Genomic DNA, 27,579 nt, shown 5'->3' on the forward strand with positions numbered 1-27,579 from the left:
TTTTGGAGAAACTTTGAGTCTCTAAGCTGCAATCTCTCAAAAAAATAGTGAAAGTGACACTACCACACCTGTGTTTTTCAGATCACACAGGTGTCTTCAAATGCCATCTGTGGAGGAGGCTTGCAAGTTGACAGTTTATATACAATATTCGACTGGCCCTTTAAAAAGGTGTCATAGTAACATAGTAGATGACGGCAGAAAAAGACCTGTGCGGTCCATCCAGTCTGCCCAACAAGATAAACTCACATGTGCTACTTTTTGTGTATACCCTACCTTGATTTGTATCTGTCCTCTTCAGGACACAGACCATATAAGTCTGCCCAGCACTATCCTCGCCTCCCAACCACCAGCCCCGCCTCCCACCACTGGCTCTGGCACAGACCGTATAAGTCTGCCCAGCACTATCCCCGCCTCCAAACCACCAGTCCTGCCTCCCATCGGCTCTGGCACAGACCGTATAAGTCTGCCCAGCACCACCTCCGTCTCCCGCCACCGGCTTTGCCACCCAATCTCGTCTAAGCTCCTTAGGATCCATTCCTTCTGAGCAGGATTCCTTTATGTTTATTCCACGCATGTTTGAATTCCGTTACCATTTTCGTTTCCACCTCCTCCCGCGGGAGGGCATTCCAACATTTCATCTGATTTAGGTGGCCATTAATTAACAATATACATGTGTGTGCAGTTAATAGATGACCTTGCTGGTATTTATATTTTATTGATATTCAGAATTTAGATCACAGAAGTTTCTAGTTTCTAGGGTAAATAATCTCTCAACTATCACACTACTCTTCTAAGATTACTTTAATCTCATCAAAGATGAAACAATCAATGGCTGAACTCAATGAGGAAACACCCCAACAGATTAGGTGAATCATCCACTGGAATTGTTGGAAATTGCTTACTTCTGCATAAAACTGAATGGCAACAGCTACAGCTATTAAATTCATGAAATATTTTATATCCAACATTTTGGAATTCCTCATCTAGCATATCCCTTTCCTCACACTTAATTCTCACAATAACTCAATGATGTAACTATCCCCAGACAGCTTTCTGTTATTACAGTTATACTTGTTAGTCTGAACGGTACTAAGTTTCTATTACACCACCTCTGTGCTTAAAATATCAACTAACTAGCTACAGAATAGAAGAATTTTGTGTGATAGGATTCTTAAAACGTAAGAATAGATGCTCAGTGGATAAACAGGACATTCCATTATCTTCAGCAGCTACAGCTCTGCCATTCATTATGAAGGGCCCATACTCAGGAGGTGGCAGGGGGAGGGGGCAAAGGAAGCCTGTGAACAGGCCTAAGATTTTAAACACACGGTAAAATACTAAATCTCACCAAACAAGATACCAAAGCAGTTTTAAAACCCCTTCGTTATGTTTATAAAATTACTATAAATAGCATTTTCTTTCAAATCTAGTCTAATCTAGACAGCAGCATTTCTTTGCCAAAATAAAATCTGTTTCTCATGGTGATTACAGGCTGTTATCTAAAACATTTTCCATACACAGGCAATGTCCTTATAAAGTGTTGCAAACATTGAGGCACAGCAAGAACCCACTTTCCCCCCCCAAAGTTACAGGTCAGTTTCTTATAACAAAGCTTTTAAAGCTTATTAAAATAACTTGATCAAGATTTCTGTCATAAAGCGCTGCTAATTTAAGAGCCATTTGTTTGGACACAAGGTAAGCACTGCATCTTGAAGGTCATAATCATAACACTTATGAAAGTACTTCCACTAACCAATTACTTGTTACCCAATCAAGCACAGATTTCAAATCCTTAGCATTCCTTTACAGTACCCATGATATGCATCTACACCTGCTTTTCTGAATAGAAGTGTCCTAATGTAGTCGCCCCTCACCGTATTAGGACAGGTACAAATCAAGGTAAGGTATACACAAAAAGTAGCACATATGAGTTTATCTTGTTGGGCAGACTGGATGGACCGTGCAGGTCTTTTTCTGCCGTCATCTACTATGTTACTATGTAACTGCAGCTGTTAAGAAGTCGTCTAATCTTATACTCATTGATATGGCTTTAGCTTACTTGGCTCAGACAGCAGTTTGCGATGAATAGTGAAATTACTCCCGATACCAGAGATTAACTAGGTTCCAAGGAATTATATCAGGCTCAGTTAATTTCATAATAAAGCTACATACTTAAAAAGGCACTTCAGCATATTTAGAGATTGAAAATGTTTCTTGCAGTATATACCTTACAGCAGTAGCGTAGCCAGGTAGGTAGGGGCCCATCCACATTGGGTTAAGGCCCACGAAAAACTAATACACCCTTGTGCTGGGGATCTTCAAGCCCTGCCAGCCAGCTAGAACTCTTCCAAGCTGGACAGCCAGCAGCAGTGTCCCTGAGTCGCCCCTCCGTTTGTCCCCTCCCCCCTTCCAAACACATGGTGAAGTTTAGTTGTTAAAATCCTTTTCTTTAATTCTATCCTTAACAAGTGGGTGTTATCCCTTCCTGCCAGCAGAGGGAGTTAGAGAAACTGATCTTTCTAGGTAACATCACCAGTACAAAGAAGCTGTGCTTAGTAGAAAGCTCCAGGTTCGTTTGCAGATTTATACCTTTCAAGTATTTGAACGTCTGTATCATATCACCCGTTTCTCCTTTCCTCCAGGGTATACATGTTCAGGTTCGCAAGTCTCTCCTCATACGTCTTGTAACGTAAATCCCATACCATTCTCGTAGCTTTTCTCTGTACCACTTCTATTTTTTTTTTTTTTTACACCCTTCGCAAGATATGGCCTCCAAAACTGAACACAATACACCCCCCCTCCTTTAGCAGTTGTGTACTAAAGAATCTGCGCTAAGGTAACTGAACTACGACTAAGCGCAGTTAGGTGCTTAACTACAAAGTAGTGCTACATAGCACCAATTAAGTCCAATTATAGATGATTATTGGTAGGTAGTGCCAGATGTAACTGGCATGATTCTTTAACTTATGTGTAAAAATATGTGCACAAGATTATAAAAATGAGGCGAAAAGTGTCTGGGTGATCTCTCACCTTTTTGGATTGTTCGTATGGTCATTTTTGTTATTTTACTTTAGTGATTCCCAACTCTAGGGTGGCCCACCTTAATATTAATTTTTTGGGTATTCACAGAAATATGCATACAGAGATCTAAACCTCATGAAACCAGCATTAGCTGAAACAGTGCTCTATTCCAATTCAGTTTATTCTTGGAATTAGGCATGCAATCTTATCCTGCACAGATATGTTCAACCAGCAAATCAGAATTTGTTTGACATCAGTAAGAGACAGGCAACTTACACTTCTCCCATTGGAGCATATGTAGAACCAGTTATCGTAAATTCATTCAGCACACAGTTATCACCTTCCACTCTGTCCACAACGAACATCTGTAAAGTGAAAAATTAAGTTTTTCAATCTTATTACTGTAATGACATCTTGGAAATAATCCGCTTTTGATTTGGCAATACAAATACTTCAAGCACAAAAAAAAAAGAAAAAAAGTGTGGGCTTCGTAGTATCTATAATAGTCTCTGCCACCCTAGCTGGAGTCTTCAAACAGTAGGTTATGGGCATTCAAAAAGCCCCTGCAGGTCCCAGGGTTGGAGGTACGTCTGTTCTACTAGTTGGTCAGTAGGAGTCGCTACTCAGAGCCGCAGTCTATCCTTTCTCCATGAGCACTATACTGCCAGGATCAACTTTTAAATGAAGGCAAAACTTACAAGTAAAATGTTCTATTCTCACATCAATTTGTATATGGAATGCACTAATCTGGGTTGTAATAAATGTGCAAGAATGTAATTTTATTGTTCAGTGTAAAAATGAACTTTACTTAGAATACTGTTATGGTGCTCAAGATGTCATGCACTGCCTATATAAAAAACATCTTAAAAATTATACCACCTCTCTGTATCAACATGTTTACATTAAAGAGAACAAAAACTGCAGTTCTTCAATATGCCCAGGCCCTTCCAGTTTAGCTTGAGTATTAGGCTTGCAGTCACAAGTTTCAAGTCACGGTAAGGTGAGTGCATTTGGCGATTCTTTGTTGCATTTTTTGTGTATTTTGCTATCCTTTTTGTGTCTTATTGTGTATGTTCCTGATGTACACTAAGACTAATGGATAGTGTGGTTTAGAAATGTCTTAAATAAATAAATTAAAATAAATGAGCTGCTAAGAATGGTTTTATAATTTTGGTTGCAGTATAATTGGATTGGCCACTGTCGGAGACAGGATGCTGGGCTTGATGGACCCTTGGTCTTTTCCCAGTAATGGCGGTGCTTATGTACTTATGTATTGACAGTACTTGATTAAACCAATAATCGAACACCATTAACTCGTAACATTTTACTATCAACTTCAAGATCTGTCCCTCCCATACTCCCCAAATGTGATCTAAAATGTGCATACTTGATCTGTTTTTGCTATTTTTGGGACACAAATGTAGAAGTTTGCCCAGCATTAGCCTTACGTCCCACAGTGCTCCTTGTTTCATTCTGAAGAGGATAAGCCCAGACAAGATTAGAATTAAATTGAAATAAAGTGATAGGAAAATAATATTTCCTGTGTACTGAGCATCTATGGAGGAATACGGTAGTTTGTACTATGTAGGGGCAGTTGTGGGGGATGTGTTTTAAGGGTGGGGGTGGAGCAGTTTGTAGGGTGTTTCATCTTCAGATAGGGTATATAGGGTATATTTTTGGTGTGGGATAGTTGCAGGGGGTAGTTTTTGGTAGAGGCAAACCAAATTTCAGTTTTGACAGCAAAGCCGGTCAGAAATCTGGGTTCAGCCATGCTTAGGTCTCAGCCAAAAATGCCAATGGCTGAAACCAAAATCTCTCCCTCCCCCCCCCCCTTCCCACTATGCATGCACAACTACTGTCTGCTCCCCCCTCCAATCACAAGCTCTGTCTTCCTACCATCCACAGGCTCCCCCCTGAGCTATCTTAGAAGCCTTAGTGACCTTTTTGGGGCAAGAGCGATCTTCACTCGTTCCTGCCCACGTCAGCTCCACAGTCAAAATGCATGTTGCCACTTCTTGCAGCAGTCTTGCAAAAGTGCTGCAGGAAGTCATGGCAGTCAGTTTGACACTGTTCCTGCCTATACCTGTTTCCATTTCAAAATGGTTGCTGTGATCCCCCCCCCCCCCCCCACAGCAGTTTGGCGAAGCCCCCGTGGGAAGTTACAGCAGCCATTTTGAACATGGAGTTGGCATGGGCAGGAGCAGTGGGGATCGGTCCTGCTCCATAGAGGTCACTAGACCAGGAGAGTTTCTAAGACTACAAGTGGAAGAGCTTGTGGTTTGGGAAGGGAAGGGGGGGAGCAATAGTTTTGGATTTGGCCGAAACCAAGCGGCGAGTTTTGGTCAAAACCGAAAACTCTGGTTTCAGTCACCCTTTAGTTTTTTGGGGGTTGTTTTCAGTGGGACATTATGGAAATAGTGTGGCAGTTATAGAGGGTAGTGTGTTTGTGTGTGGGGCAATTGCAGGGTGCAGTTCTGGTGAATAAAGCAGCACTTTCAGAGAGTAGATTTTGGAGGTGGAGCAATTTGTGAGGTGTGGTAGCTAATGAATAGGTTCTTTCACATTGACTTTTATCACACTCTAGATCTTGCCAAATAACTATTAATGTATTTAGAGATGGAAACTTGACCGGTCAGATTAAGCTCTAGAGTAAACAGAGGCCTTAGTATGGTTCAAAGAATGCCCACAGCTGACAATGGGGGAGGGAAATTTAGCCCCCCCCCTTTTTTTTTAACTCTGCGATAATTTTACCTTTGTGAAAACTTAGAGATGGGGTAATTTAGGGGCTGCCTTGCTCTGTTCTCTGCTACATTTCACTCTACGTTTCTGTGCCTCAGAATCTGCAACTCCTCCTTCCACAGAAATACACTGGCTCCGTTTTTGGGGAGCTTATATCTCTGGAGCTCCTAGAGCAATTTAGCATTTTTTTTTTTTAAACGCAAGTCTTTTTACAGATTTTTTTTCCCCTCATACAAGTTTTACCCATTTTGTTACATTTTTGGAGAGTTATTCTGTCCCAGAAAGATATTCAACTCCTTTTGTATAACAGTTTCCAGCATCCGTTGGGTTGAAAACGGAACGATAACTGCAGCATTTTAACAATATAGTTTGCAAATTTCAAACAAGACAAACTAAGAACACAAAGTTATTTCTGTAGCTCTTTGTTTTAAAACGCTTTAGTGTCCAATGTTCCCGTAATAAGCCATATGGGAACGGATTGATGGGAACATTGGACACTAAAGGGTTAAGGGCCTCTCTAATTCTCTCTCTAGAACAAATTCTCTTAAAAAAAAAAAATAAATAAAAAAAAAAAAAAAAAAACAACTTACTGCACTCTGGGAGAATTCTATCATGAATTCATATAGTGAAAGATTGAACTAATCCAGACAGAAAACACATTTAAGAACCTCAGATGAACACTCGCATTTAAAAAATGCAAGTTGGAGGGGTAGGAGGGCCATCAGACCACAGGCCCCCCTGGCTCTCTTGCGGAGGGGGGTAAATTCACACATTATGGTTTGATTTTAATTCAAGGCTTTGTGAATGTAAAGCTGACACCTGAAGGTGGTTATATTTTGGGGGTCAAAGCATTTGAACATATGGTGTCAATTGGTAGAAAGGAAAGATGGGGGGAAAGGGTTGTTGGGGAATTGCTGTTAATAGATCTTGTTGATTAAATGTTAGTTAATAGTACAAAGGGGGGGGGGGGATAAAGTTAAAAGATTAATGGAGATGAGTAATATCGTACAATTTCCGTACTTGGTGTGTGTTGATTGATTGTAGAGACATTTACATTATGTAAACACCATTTTTGTGCTTCATTAATAAAAACTGTTGAAACCTAAAAAATGCAAGTTTTTCAAAATTTACCAGTATAGTATGTCAAATTCCAGCAGCCATCTGAAAAGTCTCCCTTACACTGTAAAACATGCATATACATGCAACGAGGAAACAGAGAAAAGATAAAATTATCGCAGAGTTTAAAAAAAAAAAAAGGGGGGACTAAAATTCCTCCCCTCCGCTCCCCCATTGTCAGCTGTGGGTGTTCTTCTCAACCATACTAAGGCCTCTGTTTACTCTAGAGCTTAATCTGATCAGTCAAGTTTCCATCTCTAAATACATTAATAGTCAGTTATTTGGCAAGATCTAGAGTGTGATAAAAGTCAATGTGAAAGAACCCGAATGCTACTGGAAAGGGGTTGGGGGAATTCCCACTTTTCTGGGGAAAGAACTATTTAGACCACAGTAGTTATTTTTTTTGCAGAATCGGAAAGAAATAAGGAGATTATGGACACCTGTCAAAGTGCCTTGCTCAGACAAATGGTGACGGAACCCACGAAGGAAGGAAGGAAGGAAGGAAGGAAGGAAGGAAGGAAGGAAGGAAGGAAGGAAGGGTCGAAGCTGGATCTAGTGCTCACAAATGGAGGAAGCGTTTTCAATATCCAGGTGGGTGCCCACCTATGATCATCACATGATATCATTTGATATAAGGGCAAAGGCGGAATGCGGACGCAGAAAACTCAAAGTACTGGATTTCAGGCGTACTGATTTTGATAAAATGGGGGAATACCCGAAGAAGGAGCTGCTGGCGTGAGAAGGTGTAGAAGTGGAAAATCAGTCGTCAAAGCTAAAGGCTGCTATAAATATGGCAACTAATCTTTACGCGAGGAAAGTGAACAAAAACAAGAGAAACGGGAAGCCTATATGGTTCTCTAAACAAGTAGCTGAAAAAATATCATGTCCAGAAGTGCAGAGTGATGCACTTGGGGTGAAGAAACCCAAAAGAGAGATACCGAATAGGAGGGGAGAGATTAGTAAGATCATCTCAGGAGAGAAACCTTAGGGTGTTGGTGTCAGAGGATATGAAAGTGAAGAAACAATGTGACAAGGTGAAAGCTGTGGCCAGAAGGATGCTAGGCTGCATAGAGGGGTATAACCAGCAGAAGAAAGGAGGTGTTGATGCCAGTCTACAAGTCGTTGGTGAGGCCCCACTTGGAGTATTATGTTCAGTTTTGGAGGCTGTATCTTGCTAAAGATGTAAAAATCGTATGAGGACAGACTTGCAGACCTGAACATGTATACCTTGGAGGAAAGGAAAAACAGGGGTGACACGATACAAGACGTTCAAATATTTGAAAGGTATTAATCCTCAAACAAACCTTTTCTGGAGGTGGGAAGGTGGTAAAACTAGAGGACATGAATTGAGGTTGAAGGGGGCAGACTCAGGAGTAATGTCAGGAAGTATTTTTTCACGGAGAGGGTGGTGGATATGTGGAATGGCCTCCCACGGGAGGTGGTGGAGATGAAAACGGTAACGGAATTCAAACATGCGTGGGATAAACACAAAGGAATCCTGTTTAGAAGCAATGAATCTATGGAATCTTAGCGGAGATTAGGTGGCAATGCTGGTATTTGGAAAGCAAAACCAGTGGTGGGCAGACTTCTATGGTCTATGCCCTGATCGTAACTGAATAGATATGGATGGGTTGGAATGTGAATTTTCAGGGGCTTTGACACTAGCTTCAGAACTTTTAGTATAAGAACAGTGCTGGGCAGACTTCTATGGTCTGTGGCCTGCAAATGGCAAGGACAAATCAAACTCGGGCATACATATAAAGTATCACATACCATGTAAAATGAGTTTACCTTGTTGGGCAGACTGGATGGATTGTTCAGGTCTTTATCTGCCGTCATTTACTACGTTACTATGAGACTTCCTGTGGCAGTCTCACAAGATTAATGATAGAAGTCTCGGTGTCTATTTCAAAAAAGCAGCAGCACTGGCCCAGAGCAGCAGCAAGGAAACAGTGGGGTTCTTTTCTGCCCCTGATGAGGCTTCTAGACCACCAAGGCTTGGGGTGGGGTGGCGAGGGAGAGGCCCAGTGACCAGCATTGCTGCCTGGGGAAAGGGGAGCTCATATTCTCACTGCGGAATTCTGCCCTCCGCAGTTGCGCAGAATTTCAGCAGGAGTAATACTGACATGGCATAGGCCAAAAGTATAATGAAGAAAAGCTTGAAGGGCATTTCCTTTTTCATTTATTTTCTTCTCTCCCTGTTGGAACTTTTTTTTTGGCTGCATTTAAGTTACTGAATTATTCAAATATACCTTTGTTTAAAAAAAGATACAACTTTTTTCAAAAAGTTTGAAAAATAAAATTTAGTCTAGGCAGAACTAAATCAAGCCTACTTTGCAAGACAGACTTACATCCATGAATATACATGGATTAAAAAAATAAATCAATCTTTAAAAAAAAACTAAACACCAACCCCCTCCTCCCCGGGTCAAGAACCCCTCACCTACTGAAAATTTGGATGTTGATAGGATACAAAACACAGATGTTAGAAGGCAGATGTGACAATCTCATAAGCTTTTTCATTCTTTCACAAAGAAAATGAAAATGTGCATTTTTAATGTTTGATCTTGAGCACATTTGAGACTATTTAGTCATGCAGCCAATGGTGTGCAATGAAACAAAAAAATTACTTGGATATTTAATAAGTCCAACACCAAATCAAATTGCCCACCACAAACTAAGAGTAAAAAAAGTATCTCAGGACAGAGCATTCATGACATGGGATACTTGCAATGCACAGAACCACAACGTTGACATTGCTGAATGATCACCTTAACAGCTAGAAACATGCACTACACACTACATAGACTAACATGGTAATCAGCACTGGAAATTATGTTTTTGGAATTCTGCTGCAGCATAACGTACTGCATTGCTCAGAAGAAATCTAGGGAGACACTGAAAATTTTCATCCAAAAGCACTGTAGACAAATTTCTGAGACAAATGTCCCAGTGACCAAGCAATGGAGGAGAATAAGACAACCTAAATAATATGTTAGCAGGAACCCCATGGTAGAGCCATTACAGATACGGCCACTAGTGTTGCAGGACAGATTGAGAAGTGGTACAAGCTGAAATCATTCCCTAACATTCTTTTCATACTTCTAGTTCTATGGGGAAAAAAAAAAATAAAGAACATAGTGGAACCAGTTATGGCCCCATGTTGGCCATCCTGTTTGCTAAAATTGTAGAATACAGGAGCAGATAAGGATCCATTTAGTCTTCACAACTGAATAGCCTGAAGATTGGACAGTCACACAGCGAAAAAGGCTACAGCTAATATTTTGGGACCTTTTGTATGTCTGATAAATCAGTACTGTATAAGTGCACAGAAGCAGAAAAATCTTACATACCCTACAGACTGACATCTGGTTGGTGGTAAGGGTACCAGTCTTGTCAGAGCAGATAACAGAGGTACATCCCAGGGTTTCCACAGATGGCAAGCTTCGGACGATAGCATTCTTCTTTGCCATCCTACGGGTTCCTAAAGCCAAGCATGTGGTAATAACGGCGGGTAAACCCTCAGGAATAGCAGCAACAGCCAGGGCAACTGCTATTTTAAAGTAGTAGATAGCACCTCGAATCCAGGAGCCGCCATGAACTGGGTCATTGAAATGCCCAATGTTGATTATCCAGACAGCGATGCAAATGAGCGAAATGACTTTTGACAACTGTTCACCAAATTCATCCAGTTTTTGCTGGAGTGGAGTCTTATCTTGTTCTGTTGCAACCATTTCATCACGAATCTTGCCAATTTCTGTGTTCACGCCAGTTGCTACCACCACTCCCATGGCTTTACCAGCAGCAATGTTTGTACCCTGAAACCAAACAGGAAGCAAAGATTTGCATTAAAGATCCATATGATAGATCTACACAAAACACTTTGTTAACATTAAAAGAATGACCACCTTGAACCCGAAAGAGTTGGAGATGGAGTTGATAAAATAAAAACTACCATGCTGAATAGACTTTGGATAGGTCTGAGTGTAAGGGACAGTAAAGGGATGATGCAAAAGGGGATATAATGAAGGGTGTAGGCAACATGTTAGGAAGTATTCTTGATGTATCAACTGAAGCATTAACTGTTGTCCTAACTGTAAGATAACAATAACATTTTTAAATAAAAAAAAAATAAAAAAAACCTACCTCTTTTCCCCACAATGTTCCATTATAAAAAAGTTTTATTCTTGGTTAATTTTAGAGGTAGAAATCTAGTACACTAGCAAAATTATGTATGGTGGTGTCAGGTGCTATTTTTAGAAACTGCTATTCCTAACAGATAAGCTGCATTTTAAAAAGCTTTCATCTCACTGCAGTTGATTAGCATGCTGAGTCAAGTATGTAGGGGGCCACTTTATAACACCTTTCTGAGGGCCAAATTGAAAACAAAAATATGAAGTCAATCCTCTAGAACACTGCTCCCAAAATGCAAGAGGTACAAACTGTGTATGGAGATGATATTCCCCTCCTCCCTCCCCCACCACTTCACCAAATCATATGCTTTCCTAAGGAAACGTATATAGAAGGGGCTGGAACTGCTACAGTGCCTGTGAGCAGGTGGGTCATAGTGTCACACTTGAAGGCTGCCTCCACTACAATCCTTGAGTAGCCAAACCCAGGATGCTCTGCCTCTCCCTGGGACAGCACAGGTACAAATCAGGAAAGAGGGGGTAGTTCTAGAACTAAAAATGTAAATATTCATGCAATGACTTAACTCTGTCCAGGAAACACTCAGCCAGGCATATTTCCAAGATATCCACAATAGGAAGGAATAAGATAAAACATGCATGCAAAAACATTCACTGTGGATTTCCTGAAAATTCAACTGGCTGAGTGTGACCTGCAGACTACTTTGAGAAGTTCTGCATTAGTGATTAGGTTCTGATGAATTCAAAGACTGGTGGAAATTATTAAAATGTATGCCATGAAAAACTACTCTGCAAAATGTACTTTTGTTCCCTGCATTTCTATTCTGTGAGCTACTTTGGATAGGGCCTTGAAAAGATATCAAAAGCTAGCCAGGGGGCAGGTAAACCAAGAAAATGTATCATAAATTAGGGCAAATTATTGGTTTTCTGATATCCTGGTCTTCCTCTATTGTCAATGTTTCTATCCCCATCAAGTTCTCAGTGAAAGTTTTAGAGGTTATCCTAGATAAATTCTCTTAAGTCTCACTTCTCAGCATTAACTAAATAATTAATTCTGTGTGTTACAATCGTAACGATCAAGAAAGGTCTTCAGACCCTGACTCATACTTTTTTACATAACCATCTGGATTACTGTAATACTCGTTGACCTCTCACTCTTCTCTCAAATGTGTACAACTGACACTATCCACATTCTCTTGATTCCTTACGGTTCTCCTTGTCCTCTAATTTCTTTTCAGAATTCTCTTGTCCTCATCCCTTCCCCCATCACATCTTAGGTCTGAGAAAATGTGGCTTTCATCACTCTTCTATACTGCATTTGTTCTTTGGATTCTATTCCTTTTGGGCTCTGTACTGAAAGTGACTATATTAAAGTCAAGAAATTTTTACTTGAATTTCTCTAGCCTTTGAGGATAGGTAGATCTCCCTCTGGCTGCAATTGGATTTTTCTATTAAAAAAAAAAATCTAATTGCCATTCTGGAATGTACGTTTTTATCTCTACTCACTTTCTGTACTAACTTCCAGATTTACTGTAAACCACTACAATTATTTTTGATGGAGTATATCAACAGTAAAGGAATAAAACCATCCTTCATGCATTTAGTTGGCACAGCATACGATAAAGAAAAGTTGTGTCTTACCTGATAATTATCTTTCCTTTACTCACAGCAGATGAATCCAGAAACTTGTGCGTTATGACCATCTACTAGAGTACCAAACTGAAACTCTGCCACATAGGACGGTATGCTCCTTGTACAGTCAGTATTTCTCATAACAAAGCATAAGGAGTAAGACAAACATTTCTCCCTCCTCAAAGACATGAGACAAACCTGTCAGCTAGCAGAATTATGCACAGGCAACCACAGCAAGAAACCTAAGCAGAGAAACAGACTGAACCGATAGTGTCAACCTTGTGAAAGGGTGGGACTCTGGATTCATCTGCTGTAACTAAAGGAAAGAAAACCATCATCGGGTAAGAAATTTCTTTCCTTGTCATCAGCAGAAGAATCCAGAGACTTGTGGGATGTAGCAAAGCAGTCCACAAATAGGGTGGGAACCAGACACAGCAGACAGAACAGACGACCTGAAGGATGCCTTAGACCTAGCAGAAACTATCAACCGGACAAGGTCTGGAAAACATGCGTCACAAGGACAGAAGAGAATGAAGTAGAGATGTCCCCGGAGGACATACGCCCAAGCAATAGGCACCCAACTCCAGCGAGTTATGGCTGCATATGAGGCTGTACTGCCCCAAACTGGGACCACCAGAAGCAGGACGGGAGACCACACCCAGACATCCATTGGTGGCCTGAAGGTACCAGAAAGGCCCATAGCAACTATGATATAAAGCAGCAGATGAAAACTCCCAGGATGATTTTCCTTCCAAAGAATGGAGGAAACAATGGATGATTAATGGCAGGGCCATACTGAGACACCCCCTAGACTCAAACACAAATAATGAATCTGCACAGAACACAGTCAGGATTTCAAATTAGCAATGGAACCAAGCGAAAAATGGAGCCAGTTCGAGCATGAAGGCACAGAGGAGAACTCTGATGTAAGACGGGGAGGATCCTGTTGAACAATAGGGCTGAGGTTCAGGATGAGACTGCACCCAAGGCTTGGCGCCAGAACCCTATAGACATAGGATGAGCTGAAATATGATGCCAGCTAGCAACATTCCGTACAGAAAGGGCTGAGCTGAACACTACAGAACAACAGAGGTGCACTCCCCAGCTAGAACAGATTTCCCAACAAAGTGGGAAAGTTACAGATAAGGATAAGACCAGTCCAAGAATCAGATATAGAACAGCATCAAAGCTGCTGTGCACAGAGACAGTGCACTTCTACCTCCATGAATGGCACAGTGCTCCTCATCCAGACATGCAGCTGCGCCCAGATACGGCAACCAGAACTGAAAGCAATAATCAAGATGCAGACGCACCACGGAGTGATATAAAGGCACTAGGAAAAAATGCCTGTTTCTGAGTGCAATCAAACGGGCGCTAGCAAAGGGCCTCCTCCCTCCGTCCCTTGGAGCTACTTGCTTGTTCGGGGTTTGCGTTCGCCTCGCGTTTCGGCCCTCGAGTGTTATAGCTCCGCCCTCGACGTCATGACGTTTTGACGCGAGGGCAGTGCAGACACTCCAAGGCACACCGGATATCTCGGGCGCCTCAACTTCCGTGGAGGCTTCAGAACATTGGGGTTGCCTTTTATATAGAGAGATTATAGTGTTTTTGGTCTTATTCACCATCCCTTTCCTAACAATTCCTAGCATCCTATTTGTTGTTTTGGTCACAACTGCACAATGAGAAGATTTCAGCGTATTACCTATGACCCCCAGATCTTTTACTTGAGTGCTGACCCCAAGGTGGACCCTAGCATCAGGTAACTATGATTTGGATTATTCTTTCCAAATGTGCATCACCTTGAATTTGTCCACATTAAATTTCATCTGCCATTTGGACGCCCAGACTTCCAATTTCCTAAGGGCTTCCTGCCATATTTCACAGTCTGCATGTGTTTTAACAACTTTGAATGCCACATAAGTAGAAACCTGCTCTCTTCCAGCATTATGTTTTCTCAAAGTTCTGTGAGGAGGGAGGAAGGAAATGGCAGGAGGAGGGGCAGGACCTGGCACCACTAGCCACCTTATAATTGAAAGAGAAAAACACCTAGATTTCGACCCAAATCGGGAGATAGATGTTTAGCTCACAAAAACGAATAAATCGGTATAACGGAAAGCCGATTTTGGACGTTTTCAACTGCACTCCATCGCGGAAGCGTACAAAATTGACGGGGGCGTGTCGGAGGCGTGGCGAAGGTGGAACTGGGGCGTGGTTATCGGCCGAGGAGAGATGGGCGCCTTTCGCTGATAATGGAAAAAAAGTATGCGTTTGTAGCTAGAATTTAGGGCACTTTTCCTGGACCCTGTTTTTTCACGAATAAGGCCCCAAAAAGTGCCCTAAATGACCAGATTACCACCAGAGGGAATCGGGGATGACCTCCCCTGACTCCCCCAGTGGTCACTAACCCCCTCCCACCACAAAAAATGATGTTTCACAACTTTTTATTTTCACCCTCAAATGTCATACCCACCTCCCTGGCAGCAGTATGCAGGTCCCTGGAGCAGTTGTTAGGGGGTGCAGTGGACTTCAGGCAGGTGGACCCAGGCCCATCCCCCCCCTACCTGTTACAATTGTGCTGCTTAATGCTTAGTCGTCCAACCCCCCCAAACCCACTGTACCCACATGTAGGTGGCCCCCCTTCATCCCTTAGGGCTATAGTAATGGTGTAGACTTGTGGGCAGTGGGTTTTGAGGGGGATTTGCGGGGCTCAACACACAAGGGAAGGGTGCTATGCACCTGGGAGCTTTTTTACCTTTTTTTTTTGTTTTTGTAAAAGTGCCCCCTAGGGTGCCCGGTTGGTGTCCTGGCATGTGAGGGGGACCAGTGCACTACGACTCCTGGCCCCTCCCACGAACAAATGCCTTGGATTTATTCGTTTTTGAGCTGGGCGCTTTCATTTTCCATTATCACTGAAAAACAAAAACGCCCAGCTCACAAATTGTCGAATAAAACATGGACGTCTATTTTTTTCAAAAATACGGTTCGGTCCGCCCCTTCATGGACCCGTTCTCGGAGATAAACGCCCATGGAGATAGGCGTTTTCGTTCAATTATGCCCCTCCACGTGTACCCCAAGTCAGGCACCTCTACCAACCAACACCCCCAAGTTCAACTGAATCAGGGAACCCAGAACAGGAGCCACAGGAAGCAGGAGAAACCAGGCGCTTCTAAGAGACCATCTACTGTCTTCTGGAGATAGAGAATACTGACTAACCAAGAAGCATACTATCCTATGTGGCAGAATTCAGTTTTGTACTCTCTCCACCTGCTGGCAGATTGTTATAATCCACAAGTCTCTGGATTCCTCTGCTGTTGAAGACAAGGAAACTTTTGATATGGTTGAAATCTACATGTTCACTAATTTCATTGTGCTAATTAACATCTAGGAAAAATACAAACACTAGATTAGAAACACACAAAACATTTACTTACAGAAAACAGCATGTTCTTTTTGTCTTGGTTGACAGCACGAGGGTCAGGAACAGGGTCAGTGTGTTTGATAACAGAGACTGATTCACCTAGATTGAAATATTAAAAGTTAAATATAAAATATAGCTATGCAAACATTTGACATTAAGTTTTTTCATCTTTGATCTGCGTAGTTTCTAAATGTTACTTGCTCACAAGCCTAACCGTCAGATTCTTACAGAAACGTAATTTGATGAAACTTCCAGCCTACTCATCCAGTTTTAGATCAATGTACAATGAACTAACTAGGGGCATGCTTTCACATGTTTCATATTTTAACATGAAGTACTTTCAGTCATATGCTTCCAAGCGGGTTTGGAAGAAAGACAACTTTAAAATTGCTCATTATGTAGCAGCAGGCTCACGAGAGGAAGACGAATTTCCAACACCCAGAGCTTTTATACACCACTATTCTCAAGGCTCTCCAACCTTGGCAATCCAAGCCATACTCCCTATCAAAAAAGCCCTCCGATATACTGTAGCTGAAGAGGTTACCAAGTGCCATTGAGCGGGCACAGCAGTCCATTCTGAAGCATCCTGTTCTTGCTTACAAAAAACTTCAAAGCCAATGACTAAGTTCAGACCAACCAGAAAAAATAACCAACAACCCCCCCCCCCCCCCCCCATTTCCACACACTCAAGAACAATCTCTGTGGCTGTATTTTTCAATATCTCCATTTAGAGCTACATTTTGACTATTTGCCCAGAATTTCAAGCTGACAAGTTGAACTGAGGATTGAGCAGTCTCCGAGTATTTTCAAGTAAAGTTTAAAAATAAATCCTCAGAATATTAGACAAGACTTTTTTTTTCTTATAATGAAAAGTAAAGCACCAAGTTAAAAACAAAAACACAGCATCCAACAATGCAAAACTGAAGATTACAGGGGCAGCTACTGGTGATCTATTGTGCCAATATGAATTCAAAGCAGCACATAGCAAGTGGGGATAGCAACTCAGATTTACAAGGTCCTTAAAATAGGTTATCACAAACAAGTTGGTGTTCTAAAGACCAGACTAGTGCCAATGATTTTACTTATCACAATATTAATATCTTCAGTCAAATTTCCTGAACATCTTTCAGCAGCAAACTCCCCCCTCTTTGGGTAAAAATACTACTACTATTTCTATAGTGCTACTAGACATACGCAGCACGGTACACATTATATACAGGTATTTTCTCTGTCCCTAGAGGGCTCACAGTGTAAGTTTTTTTATACCTGGGGCAATGGAGGGTTAAGTGACTTGCCCAAGGTCACAAGGAGCTGTGGTGGGAATTGAACCCAGGTAGTCAGGATCAAAGCCTGCTGCACTAACCATTAGGCTACTCCTCCACTCTGGGTATGCTCTGAAACAATTCTGAAAGACATCTTCAAAATGTTTTAAGCCCCTTTGCTAATTCTAAAATACTAATTTACACTGGGCTGCAGAGCCCCACCTGGGTTCCATTCTAGTGGCAAACTCAAACACCTCACTAAAAAAAGGAGGCGTGGAGAGCCAAACAAGGTCCAGGCACAAGGGTGTGCAGTACAGTTATCAAACTTTATTAAAATGACATGGGACCCAACAAGGACTGTGTTTTGGCCTAATGGCTTGCATCAGGGGTCAAAAGCCACCTAAAAGATGATCAATAAAACCAAATTAAAATGACAGATACAAGCAAAATATATAAACAGTGTGGGCAAAAAAACAGATCAAAAAGTGAAAAAGAATGATCAAATCACCAATTAAGGATATGTCAAATATTCACAAATGTATATATGTCTATACACACTGCATCACAGAGACACAGCGAACATATTACAGAAAATTCCACGCCAATTTACATAACGGTTATAGGATGTTTATCCTATGATACAAGAACTACAAATATGTCTAGCGCCTAAGTATTTATGCGGCAATGTCACACATTTCTCATGTTCACTTCAATGGCAGTTTTCATATCTATTTTCCCATTTTGTTGACACTGGGTTTTTATGTTTGATATGTAATGGCGTAATGGCGCAACTGCCAACAAGCTATGTTTCTATCACATTGGGTTCAATGAGGTCTCCATCACAACATTATTTGTCAGTTTTGAATGATGCCTTGTTTCAGAGGAGTTTGTTCATACGTTATGACCAATCCCTCTATGTGGGAATACTGGTGCTGTTATCCGGTTACACACTTGATGGTTCACTGGTTCCATTTCGTGTTGCAGCCCTTTTTCACAGTAGTATAATACTAGTGAATTTATTGTTTTAGTTCACGACTTATGTTAAAATTATTGCCTTTGACTACATCAAGACAACATTTGTCATATAGCCGATTACAGTTACAGGTATGTACTGTACCACAAGTCATGATTTTTTTTCATGTGCTTTGAGTTTATTTATAATGTATCATGTAAGATATATTTTTAAATATTCAGGCGCTAGACATAATTGACTCGCTTCACTCACCTCATGTTAATGTGCCTTAATGCACATTAGTAAATCTATCGTAAGTTTGTATATACCTGAAGCAACGGAGGATGAATGACTTGACCAAGGTCAAAAGGAGCAACAGCAGGATTTGAACCCTTGCTATGTTAACTAAGCTTGTCCTCCATAGCCATTCATTATGTTACATGCATAGAAACAAATTATTCCAGAAAACACAAAGGGTTCCATCAAAGTGGAGCAAAAACACACACAAAATATGTATATGTTTAGAAAGCCAATTCATAGCCAGATGAAATCTTGAGTACCTGTGAGAATTGACTGATCCACTCTCAACGTCGTAGATTTGATTGATGTAAGTCTTATATCAGCAGGAACTTTGTCTCCAACTATGGATTAAAAATAATCAGCAAGTTTAGGTCATCAGTAAATAGACAATTTTCATCTTTTCACATTAAAGGAAATCTTTGAATTAAAAGTTTAGCGACACCATAGATCAAGTTAAAATTCTACTCAGTTGGACAAACACTCCATGTGGAAGCAAGTAGTTTGAGTATCATGGGTCAGGAGAAATTTTTGAATCAATTTTACATACAATTTAAACAAATGGCTAATAATCAGATATAGGGGTGGAATCAGGATTGTACATTATAAATCTGTCCCTCTCACAGCTACAGGCATTGTAGAACAAAAAAGGACAAACACAGAGTCTATTTACCATATTATATGCATATTAGCATTAATGCTGTAAGCTTTGAGTCGACTAAAATGTACTATTAGAAAAGGATGTCCAGCAGCACACTTCTATGAAGGCAAATGTTATGTTCCTGGTAAGAGTAGTCACACCTTAAAAACACTGTTCACACATTAAGCATGATGGAAGGAATTTCTCAAACATACTGAAACAAATATATCATGTTTAAAGTTTGAAAATGCAGACTGAAAGTGTATAGTATTAAAACTTTACTATGAAAAGTAAAGAAACCTTGCAGGACAAAGGAAAGTTTTTAGCAGTGCAAAGCAAGGGCTCATGACAATTCCCCTCTCGCTTACTGCAGGGACATATTAACGTGCACAGAAATTCCTACAGGAACTGCTTATGCAACCAGCAGCAATAGCTGACATTAAGAGACCATGGTATAAAAAGTACCAGCAATGTCGCAGTCTCCTGTCCCCAACCTGTACATACAGTCATAAGCAGTATTTATTTATTTATTTGCATTTGTATCCCACATTTTCCCACCTATTTGCGGGCTCAGTGTGGCTTACAATACATTGTGAATGATGGAAATACAATTTGTTGCAGTACGATTATGGGTTACATTGTGAAGAGTTATGGGAAGACAAAGTAGAGTCAGGATATCATTTGGGAATAGAACAATGGAATATGACAATGGGGAAGTTGAGAGGGCGGTAAATCAGTATCAAGGGAACATAAAGGTCTAGCAAATTTAGCTGTGGGTAGAGTATTAAGAGTGGTGAGGATACGGGGGAAGAGAATTCAGAAGAGAGTGTATTGATGCGTATCTATTAGTGTGTAACATATGAAAGAAAGCAAAGGGAAGCTAGGATTATCTCTTGTAAGAACCATGAAACAAGAGAAATCTCAGATATTAAAAAAAAACACCTTCAGTACTGAAATTTGAGACTACAATGGCCGATATGGCATATGCCTTCTCTTAATAGCCTAGGAGGGATGAAACGAGGTGGGGTTCTCTTCTATGAGCAGCTTGTATTTTTATTTCTGTAGAAAGCTTTGAAATATTATACAGTGGGGGAAATAAGTATTTGATCCCTTGCTGATTTTGTAAGTTTGCCCACTGACAAAGACATGAGCAGCCCATAATTGAAGGGTAGGTTATTGGTAACAGTGAGAGATAGCACATCACAAATTAAATCCGGAAAATCACATTGTGGAAAGTATATGAATTTATTTGCATTCTGCAGAGGGAAATAAGTATTTGATCCCCCACCAACCAGTAAGAGATCTGGCCCCTACAGACCAGGTAGATGCTCCAAATCAACTCGTTACCTGCATGACAGACAGCTGTCGGCAATGGTCACCTGTATGAAAGACACCTGTCCACAGACTCAGTGAATCAGTCAGACTCTAACCTCTACAAAATGGCCAAGAGCAAGGAGCTGTCTAAGGATGTCAGGGACAAGATCATACACCTGCACAAGGCTGGAATGGGCTACAAAACCATCAGTAAGACGCTGGGCGAGAAGGAGACAACTGTTGGTGCCATAGTAAGAAAATGGAAGAAGTACAAAATGACTGTCAATCGACAAAGATCTGGGGCTCCACGCAAAATCTCACCTCGTGGGGTATCCTTGATCATGAGGAAGGTTAGAAATCAGCCTACAACTACAAGGGAGGAACTTGTCAATGATCTCAAGGCAGCTGGGACCACTGTCACCACGAAAACCATTGGTAACACATTACGACATAACGGATTGCAATCCTGCAGTGCCCGCAAGGTCCCCCTGCTCCGGAAGGCACATGTGACGGCCCGTCTGAAGTTTGCCAGTGAACACCTGGATGATGCCGAGAGTGATTGGGAGAAGGTGCTGTGGTCAGATGAGACAAAAATTGAGCTCTTTGGCATGAACTCAACTCGCCGTGTTTGGAGGAAGAGAAATGCTGCCTATGACCCAAAGAACACCGTCCCCACTGTCAAGCATGGAGGTGGAAATGTTATGTTTTGGGGGTGTTTCTCTGCTAAGGGCACAGGACTACTTCACCGCATCAATGGGAGAATGGATGGGGCCATGTACCGTACAATTCTGAGTGACAACCTCCTTCCCTCCGCCAGGGCCTTAAAAATGGGTCGTGGCTGGGTCTTCCAGCACGACAATGACCCAAAACATACAGCCAAGGCAACAAAGGAGTGGCTCAGGAAGAAGCACATTAGGGTCATGGAGTGGCCTAGCCAGTCACCAGACCTTAATCCCATTGAAAACTTATGGAGGGAGCTGAAGCTGCGAGTTGTCAAGCGACAGCCCAGAACTCTTAATGATTTAGAGATGATCTGCAAAGAGGAGTGGACCAAAATTCCTCCTGACATGTGTGCAAACCTCATCATCAACTACAGAAGACGTCTGACCGCTGTGCTTGCCAACAAGGGTTTTGCCACCAAGTATTAGGTCTTGTTTGCCAGAGGGATTAAATACTTATTTCCCTCTGCAGAATGCAAATAAATTCATATACTTTCCACAATGTGATTTTACGGATTTAATTTGTGATGTGCTATCTCTCACTGTTACCAATAACCTACCCTTCAATTATGGGCTGCTCATGTCTTTGTCAGTGGGCAAACTTACAAAATCAGCAAGGGATCAAATACTTATTTCCCCCACTGTAACTGCCCACCAAACAAAAACTGAAAAAACCAAAAGAAACTGTTTTGAAAAAGGACCATCCAGCAGTTAGCCACTCATTTTCTCCCTTTCATACCACTATAGTACATGAAAACCAATGAATGCTATTATGCCCTTGAGCAGTGAGAGAAAATAGAATTGGACAAACAATAAGCAAGGCCAAAAATGGGAAAACTATTTGGATACCCTCCCCTGATGTTGTGAGGCAGTTTATATGTGGACATATGATAGCAGCTGGTTTTCAGCTATCACAATTCCACATGAACAGTGGGGCTGCTTCCCCTCCTCCAGTGTGGTGCATGTCTTGTCACTCCATGCACACATTGTTTTTAAAATTTTCAACAGCTGAGCAGCTACCAACAGCCCAAACCCAATATTAGGATCAATGAGGTTATATTATGGGCTGGATCCCTGAAAGGGAAGAAGTCAAAACATGGACTAAACAATAAAGCAGGACTGTAAAATATGAAAATTTTCTTACACCATTTAAGCAGGTAATCAATAGAAATCAAACAAAATTAAAACATGGAAAAGAAAATAAGATGATACCTTTTTTATTGGACATAACTTAATACATTTCTTGATTAGCTTTCGAGGGTTGCCCTTCTTCGAAAGCTAATCAAGAAATGTATTAAGTTATGTCCAATAAAAAAGGTATCATCTTATTTTCTTTTCCATGTTTTAATTTTGTTTGATTTCTATTGATTACCTTTAAGAGTGGACTAACACGGCTAACACAACTCTTTACCATTTTAGCAAAATTAGCATATTTATGTCCTTGACAAAAAAACAAGCAGGCACAATATATGAATGTTTAGAATCCATCACATGATATATTAAACACCCTGTTACACAACTTGTTATATCTCAATATTGTATGATTATTAATGTTTTTGTGTAAGCCACATTGAATTGGTACTATGTTTCAGTGTGACGTTTGATAGTGAGTTGCGTGCCAGCTTGGTGTTTGAGAAATCAGTGAATGGATATTAATAAAGGTGTCCATGAAATTTAAACTCAATAGTGGAGTGTTTTGTGTATTACAGAATTAAACTTTGGGGTACTACAAGTAGTTTCTTGGTGGGGGGAAGGGCAAAGGAGGGCCAGATGGGGAGAAAAAGGGGATATCTGATGACTACTTTACTAGCCAATCTCTGTTAGTTTGTTAAATGATATGCTATTTGATATATGTATAATGTGTCTGTTGCCTGTTTATTTGATTCTGTCATCAATAAAAAACTATTACACCTAAACTTTGGGGTACTCCTATAACAAGTTATTTCCCTCTATTTGTACCAAGATTAAATTTTAACTGCCAGACCCTCGACCATTCTTCTAATGTTTGTAGATCCCTTCTCATCGTTTCTACTCCCTCCAGGGTATCCACTCTATTAGCTATTTTCGTGTCATCCGCAAAAAGGAACACCTCTTTGGTCACCCAGTCAAAAAAGTCAGTAAGATTTGTTTGGCCGTGTGGATACAGGTTCCTTGTTCTGTTTGTGATCGATAACAACAGTTGTACAGAATATTGTTTCTTCTTTACACTTTAATAAAATAATTTAAAAACAAATTCATAACTGTTCGAGACTTGTGTGGATGGGATCAGACAGAGCTCAAAGGGACAAGCTTTGTCCCAGCATCATTCCTTAGATTAACTATCCACTTACTCTGCACCTGGACTAGTTTGCTACACACCCTGGGCCCAATGCTCAAAACCTAACATTGGCATTGGTGCTGAATAGCTCTGGACTAGCACTGGCGCTAATCTGCGCAGAATGCTCAGAGAGCTCTTGTGCAGGAAACAGCACGCATGCCAAAGATAGCAGCAAACTGTATTTAAATGTCAAACTGATGTAAACGAAAAATTATGTCTTACCTGATAATTTTCTTTCCTTTAGTCACAGCAGATTAATCCAGAGACTTGTGGGTTGTGATCATCTACCAGCAGGTGGAGATAGTGCGCTGAACTGAACAGTCTTATAGGACAGAATGCTCCTTGGTCACTCAGTATTTCTCATAAACAGAATTATAACATTTCTCCTTCACCACAGCAAAAAGTAATAAACCAAGAACTGCAAACATGTAAACCAATTTTTAGACAGTATCTAAAAAACAAAATGCAGCAACACAGTCCAAAAGAGAGAACAGATAGGACCCGCCGGAAAAAACAGAGTGGGCCTCTGGATTCATCTGCTGCGACTAAAGGAAAGAAAATTATCAGTAAGGTACAATTTTTCATTCCTTAGCATCAGCAGCAGATGAATACAGAGACTTCAGGGATGTAGCAAAGCAGTCCTTAAATAGGGTGGGAACCTGAAGCTCCCATGGATCACACAGATACTCCAAAAGATGTGTCCGACCGAACAGACATCTAAACGGTAGTGTCTGGAGAAGATATACAAGGAAGACCATGTCATCACCCTACATATTTCCTCCAGGGAGAACAGACGGGCTTCCTGCCCAGGAAGTCGCAACAGCTCAGGTAGAATGTGCCCAGAATCTGGCCAGAGGTGGATTACCTGCTAGTAAATACGTGGATATGACAGCCTCCTTGACCCAGCAAGCAATTGTGGCTTTGGAAGTTGCATTAAATTTTTGAGGACCCAAGCAAAGCACGAACAAATGATCTGACCAACAGAACTCACTGGTCACTTTCAAATAATGTAGGAGTACATGGTGAACATCAAAAGTGAAGAAACAAAGGGTGATCGAGACCAAAGGCAGACCACCTTACGAGGAAAAAAAAAAAAAAAGACAGGATTATGCGACCCGTCACCCCTTCAGGAGAAATCTGGAAGATCTTGACAGGACAAAGCCTAGAGTTCCGAAACCCTGCTTTGGCCGATACCTGGATTTTTCAAGTACTCACCAAACAGCTTGCCCTTAAAAGGGAGCTTAACCAGCTGCTGTGAAATTGTATCTGCTGTGGTGCAACCAAAGCAAATGAAAGGACGTGACCGCCAAAGGCATCTGCTTGGCAGACATCCAAATCAAATAATACAAGGAATCTGCCAAATATGCCAGTCCTGTCTCCACATCCGACAATTTGGTAAAAGGCTGACTGTCGGACTCCTGGAAGGAATCCAAAATCTGTTGCACTCAGCTAAGGCATGGCCTAGCAGTATATGAGCTGCAGACAGCCACCTGCAGATAGAGAGCACTTCTGAATTGTCATAGGAAGGCTGTGCTGAATCCACCAGTTCAGGCTGAGCTTTGCTTGGAGGGTCCAAGAGAGATGGAGACGAACAGCTGTGAAAGGACTAAAGTGGTCCGATGTTGAATCTGGCCTGTGAAAGATCACTCAAGATAGAGAGGCCAGACCCTGGGACACGGTAGGATATGTAGAACCTAACTTGGGTGTGCTGGGCTGGGTGTGCTGATGAGCAACAGGAAGAAATGTCTTCCCTAAGCCTATGTAGAATACCACTCCCAGATACTCCAAGATTTGTGCTGGAAACAATTGACTCCTGATAAAATTGAATACCAATCTTAATGACTGAAAAAAAAAAAAAAAAAAAAAAAAGAGTAGCTATCATGGATGAAACTTGCAGACTCTCTTGATAGGAAGAGTCGCAAGTCAGCAAATCGTTGAGGTATGGATGAATCTGCAATCTATCCTTGCAAAGGAAGGCTACCACTACTACCATGACCTTGGAAAAATGTCCTTGGTGATGTGGAAAGGCTGAATGGCATGGTCGTAAATTAATAATGTTCTCCAAGGATTGCAAATCATAGAAATTTTCTGGGAGGAGGTGAAATGGGAATATGAAAGTATATCTACTTGTTATCCAGGGAGGTTAGAAAATCTCTCCCTGCCAGACAAACTATTAGTCAGTAAAGTTCCCATTGTGAAACGCTGAACCTTTAATACACTTGACTCTTTTGAAGTCCAAACCTAGGTGGAAGGACTCTCCCTTCTTTGGGGCTACCAAGTAAATGGAATAACTTCCCGCTCTCCAATTGCAAGGAACAGTCTCTAGTGTGCCTAAATAAAGAAGTGTTTGCAAGGTGGGTTGAACTGTTTGACATATTTGGGCTGGAGCTTGCATGGAGATTCCAAGTAAAAAATCTGCAATGAAATGGGAGAACTCCTTGCTAAATGTGACTTAGACGCCACATCGGCTGAAAATGCTTAAGCCAGTGCCATCTTCTTGTTAAGTGTCAAAAATTGGCTGGTGTGGTTGTGAACTAGAATTAGCTACCATGGCTGCACAACACTGGAGCTAGTGTGACTGAGAGCAAGAGTTAGATGGTGTAGCACAATGTACCATTGTGAACTATTGATGGCAAGCTGCAGTGGGACTTGAACCAGCAACCTCGTCTCAGTGCTTACTGAGCTGGTTGCTTTAACCATTAAGCTATTCCTCTACACTGAAATAGCTCTGTAATATCGCTGTCCAATACAATGAAAAGTTGCAAAAGTGCAACAGAAGCATTTAGAGACACTACGACACAGTTAGCAGTGCCGCTGATACAGTGGTAGCTGGAGCTGGTATGCAAGAGTTTTGGCCAGTGTCACTGTGCACTACCAGAGAGCAGAGCTGCTGTGGAAAACCAACACAGCTAACCTTTAGCACTGTAGTGTACTGTTAGCTGCCCCAGCCATGCAAGGAACTGCTTGTCAAGGCAAACAATATGGAAAGTGAAGTAAAATATGCCCCATCTGAAATAGAGCCAAGTTCCATTGCCTCTAATATTATGCACAAACCAGCCTTGAACCTATGACCTTCAGGTTGGAAGCCAGCCACCTTCTAGAATAAACTACTGTGTAACACTGCACCTGGAAAATATCCCACTATGGCAGCACCAAGGTTCCCACTCATCCATGGCTACTATGGAGACCACAAGAGACATGTACTAGCCTCAGAAAAAAAAAAAAAAACTCAATGTAAAACTTCTCACAGAAACATGGAGCCAATAGCAGTAAGCTTGACTCCAAACTAAACTCCTGTAAAGATACTGGGGAAAAAAAAAAAGGAATACCTGTACTGCCAATATAAATAGAGTTCTGGTAACAAAAAGAAAGTTCCACAAATGAAGTGAGGGAAACTTTCAGGGTGCTTTTTTTTTTTTTTAAGTAACTGCCCTCTGTCAAAAAATTGATGGGACTCAAAGCTCTCTAAATTAAAGGTATATAAGAACACTAAATAGGCCTTTTCAGAGGACCTAACACACATGGTGCATTGCCCTGATGCTGTTCGCTGGCTCCCAGCCTAGCAACAGCATTTAATCAATTCTGGAACTATAAGCTAAATCTTACCACCACAGACAGCGTAATCTTTTTTGGTGACTGCTGCCACCAACAAATCCACTTTAGGCAAACATAGCTTTTCCTGCTCAGGTCTGGAAATGGGGTTAAGCTACGACACAGGCTTTGCTACCCGAAGGGTAGCTTCACCCCAATCTATGGAGCAGTGATTTCCTGCATAGCCTCATGTACTGGAAAAGACTTAGGTGGTCTTCTAGTGCTTGCTATTTTAGGATTAGCAGATGAGGTGTAGCAGGATCAGAAGAAGAAATATTAAGAACCTAGAGAGCCTTAGGTATAAAGGAAGGCAACATTTCCTTATGAAACACCCGCACCATGGTGGGATCATCAGAGTTCTCTGCAAATAGTCCCCCCTCCTCCAATTCCTCCTGCATCTGTGCAGAAAGTGACTG

At 41.3% G+C, this 27,579-nt stretch overlaps 1 protein-coding gene across 2 annotated transcripts in view; it reads right to left on the reverse strand.

The window, feature by feature from the left end:
- Positions 1-27,579, reverse strand: part of ATP2A2 (ATPase sarcoplasmic/endoplasmic reticulum Ca2+ transporting 2) — a 158,446-nt gene that overhangs the window by 61,338 nt on the left and 69,529 nt on the right. For both annotated transcript variants that reach the window (XM_030220199.1, XM_030220198.1), the window contains exons 6-9: positions 18,846-18,926; positions 16,085-16,170; positions 10,230-10,694; positions 3,298-3,386 (exon numbers count right to left, since the gene is read on the reverse strand). In XM_030220199.1, the coding sequence (XP_030076059.1) occupies positions 3,298-3,386; positions 10,230-10,694; positions 16,085-16,170; positions 18,846-18,926 (721 nt within the window). The remainder of the gene's footprint in view (positions 1-3,297; positions 3,387-10,229; positions 10,695-16,084; positions 16,171-18,845; positions 18,927-27,579) is intronic.

Source organism: Microcaecilia unicolor, chromosome 11 (genome assembly GCF_901765095.1).
Source record: "Microcaecilia unicolor chromosome 11, aMicUni1.1, whole genome shotgun sequence".
Taxonomy (NCBI): domain Eukaryota; kingdom Metazoa; phylum Chordata; class Amphibia; order Gymnophiona; family Siphonopidae; genus Microcaecilia; species Microcaecilia unicolor.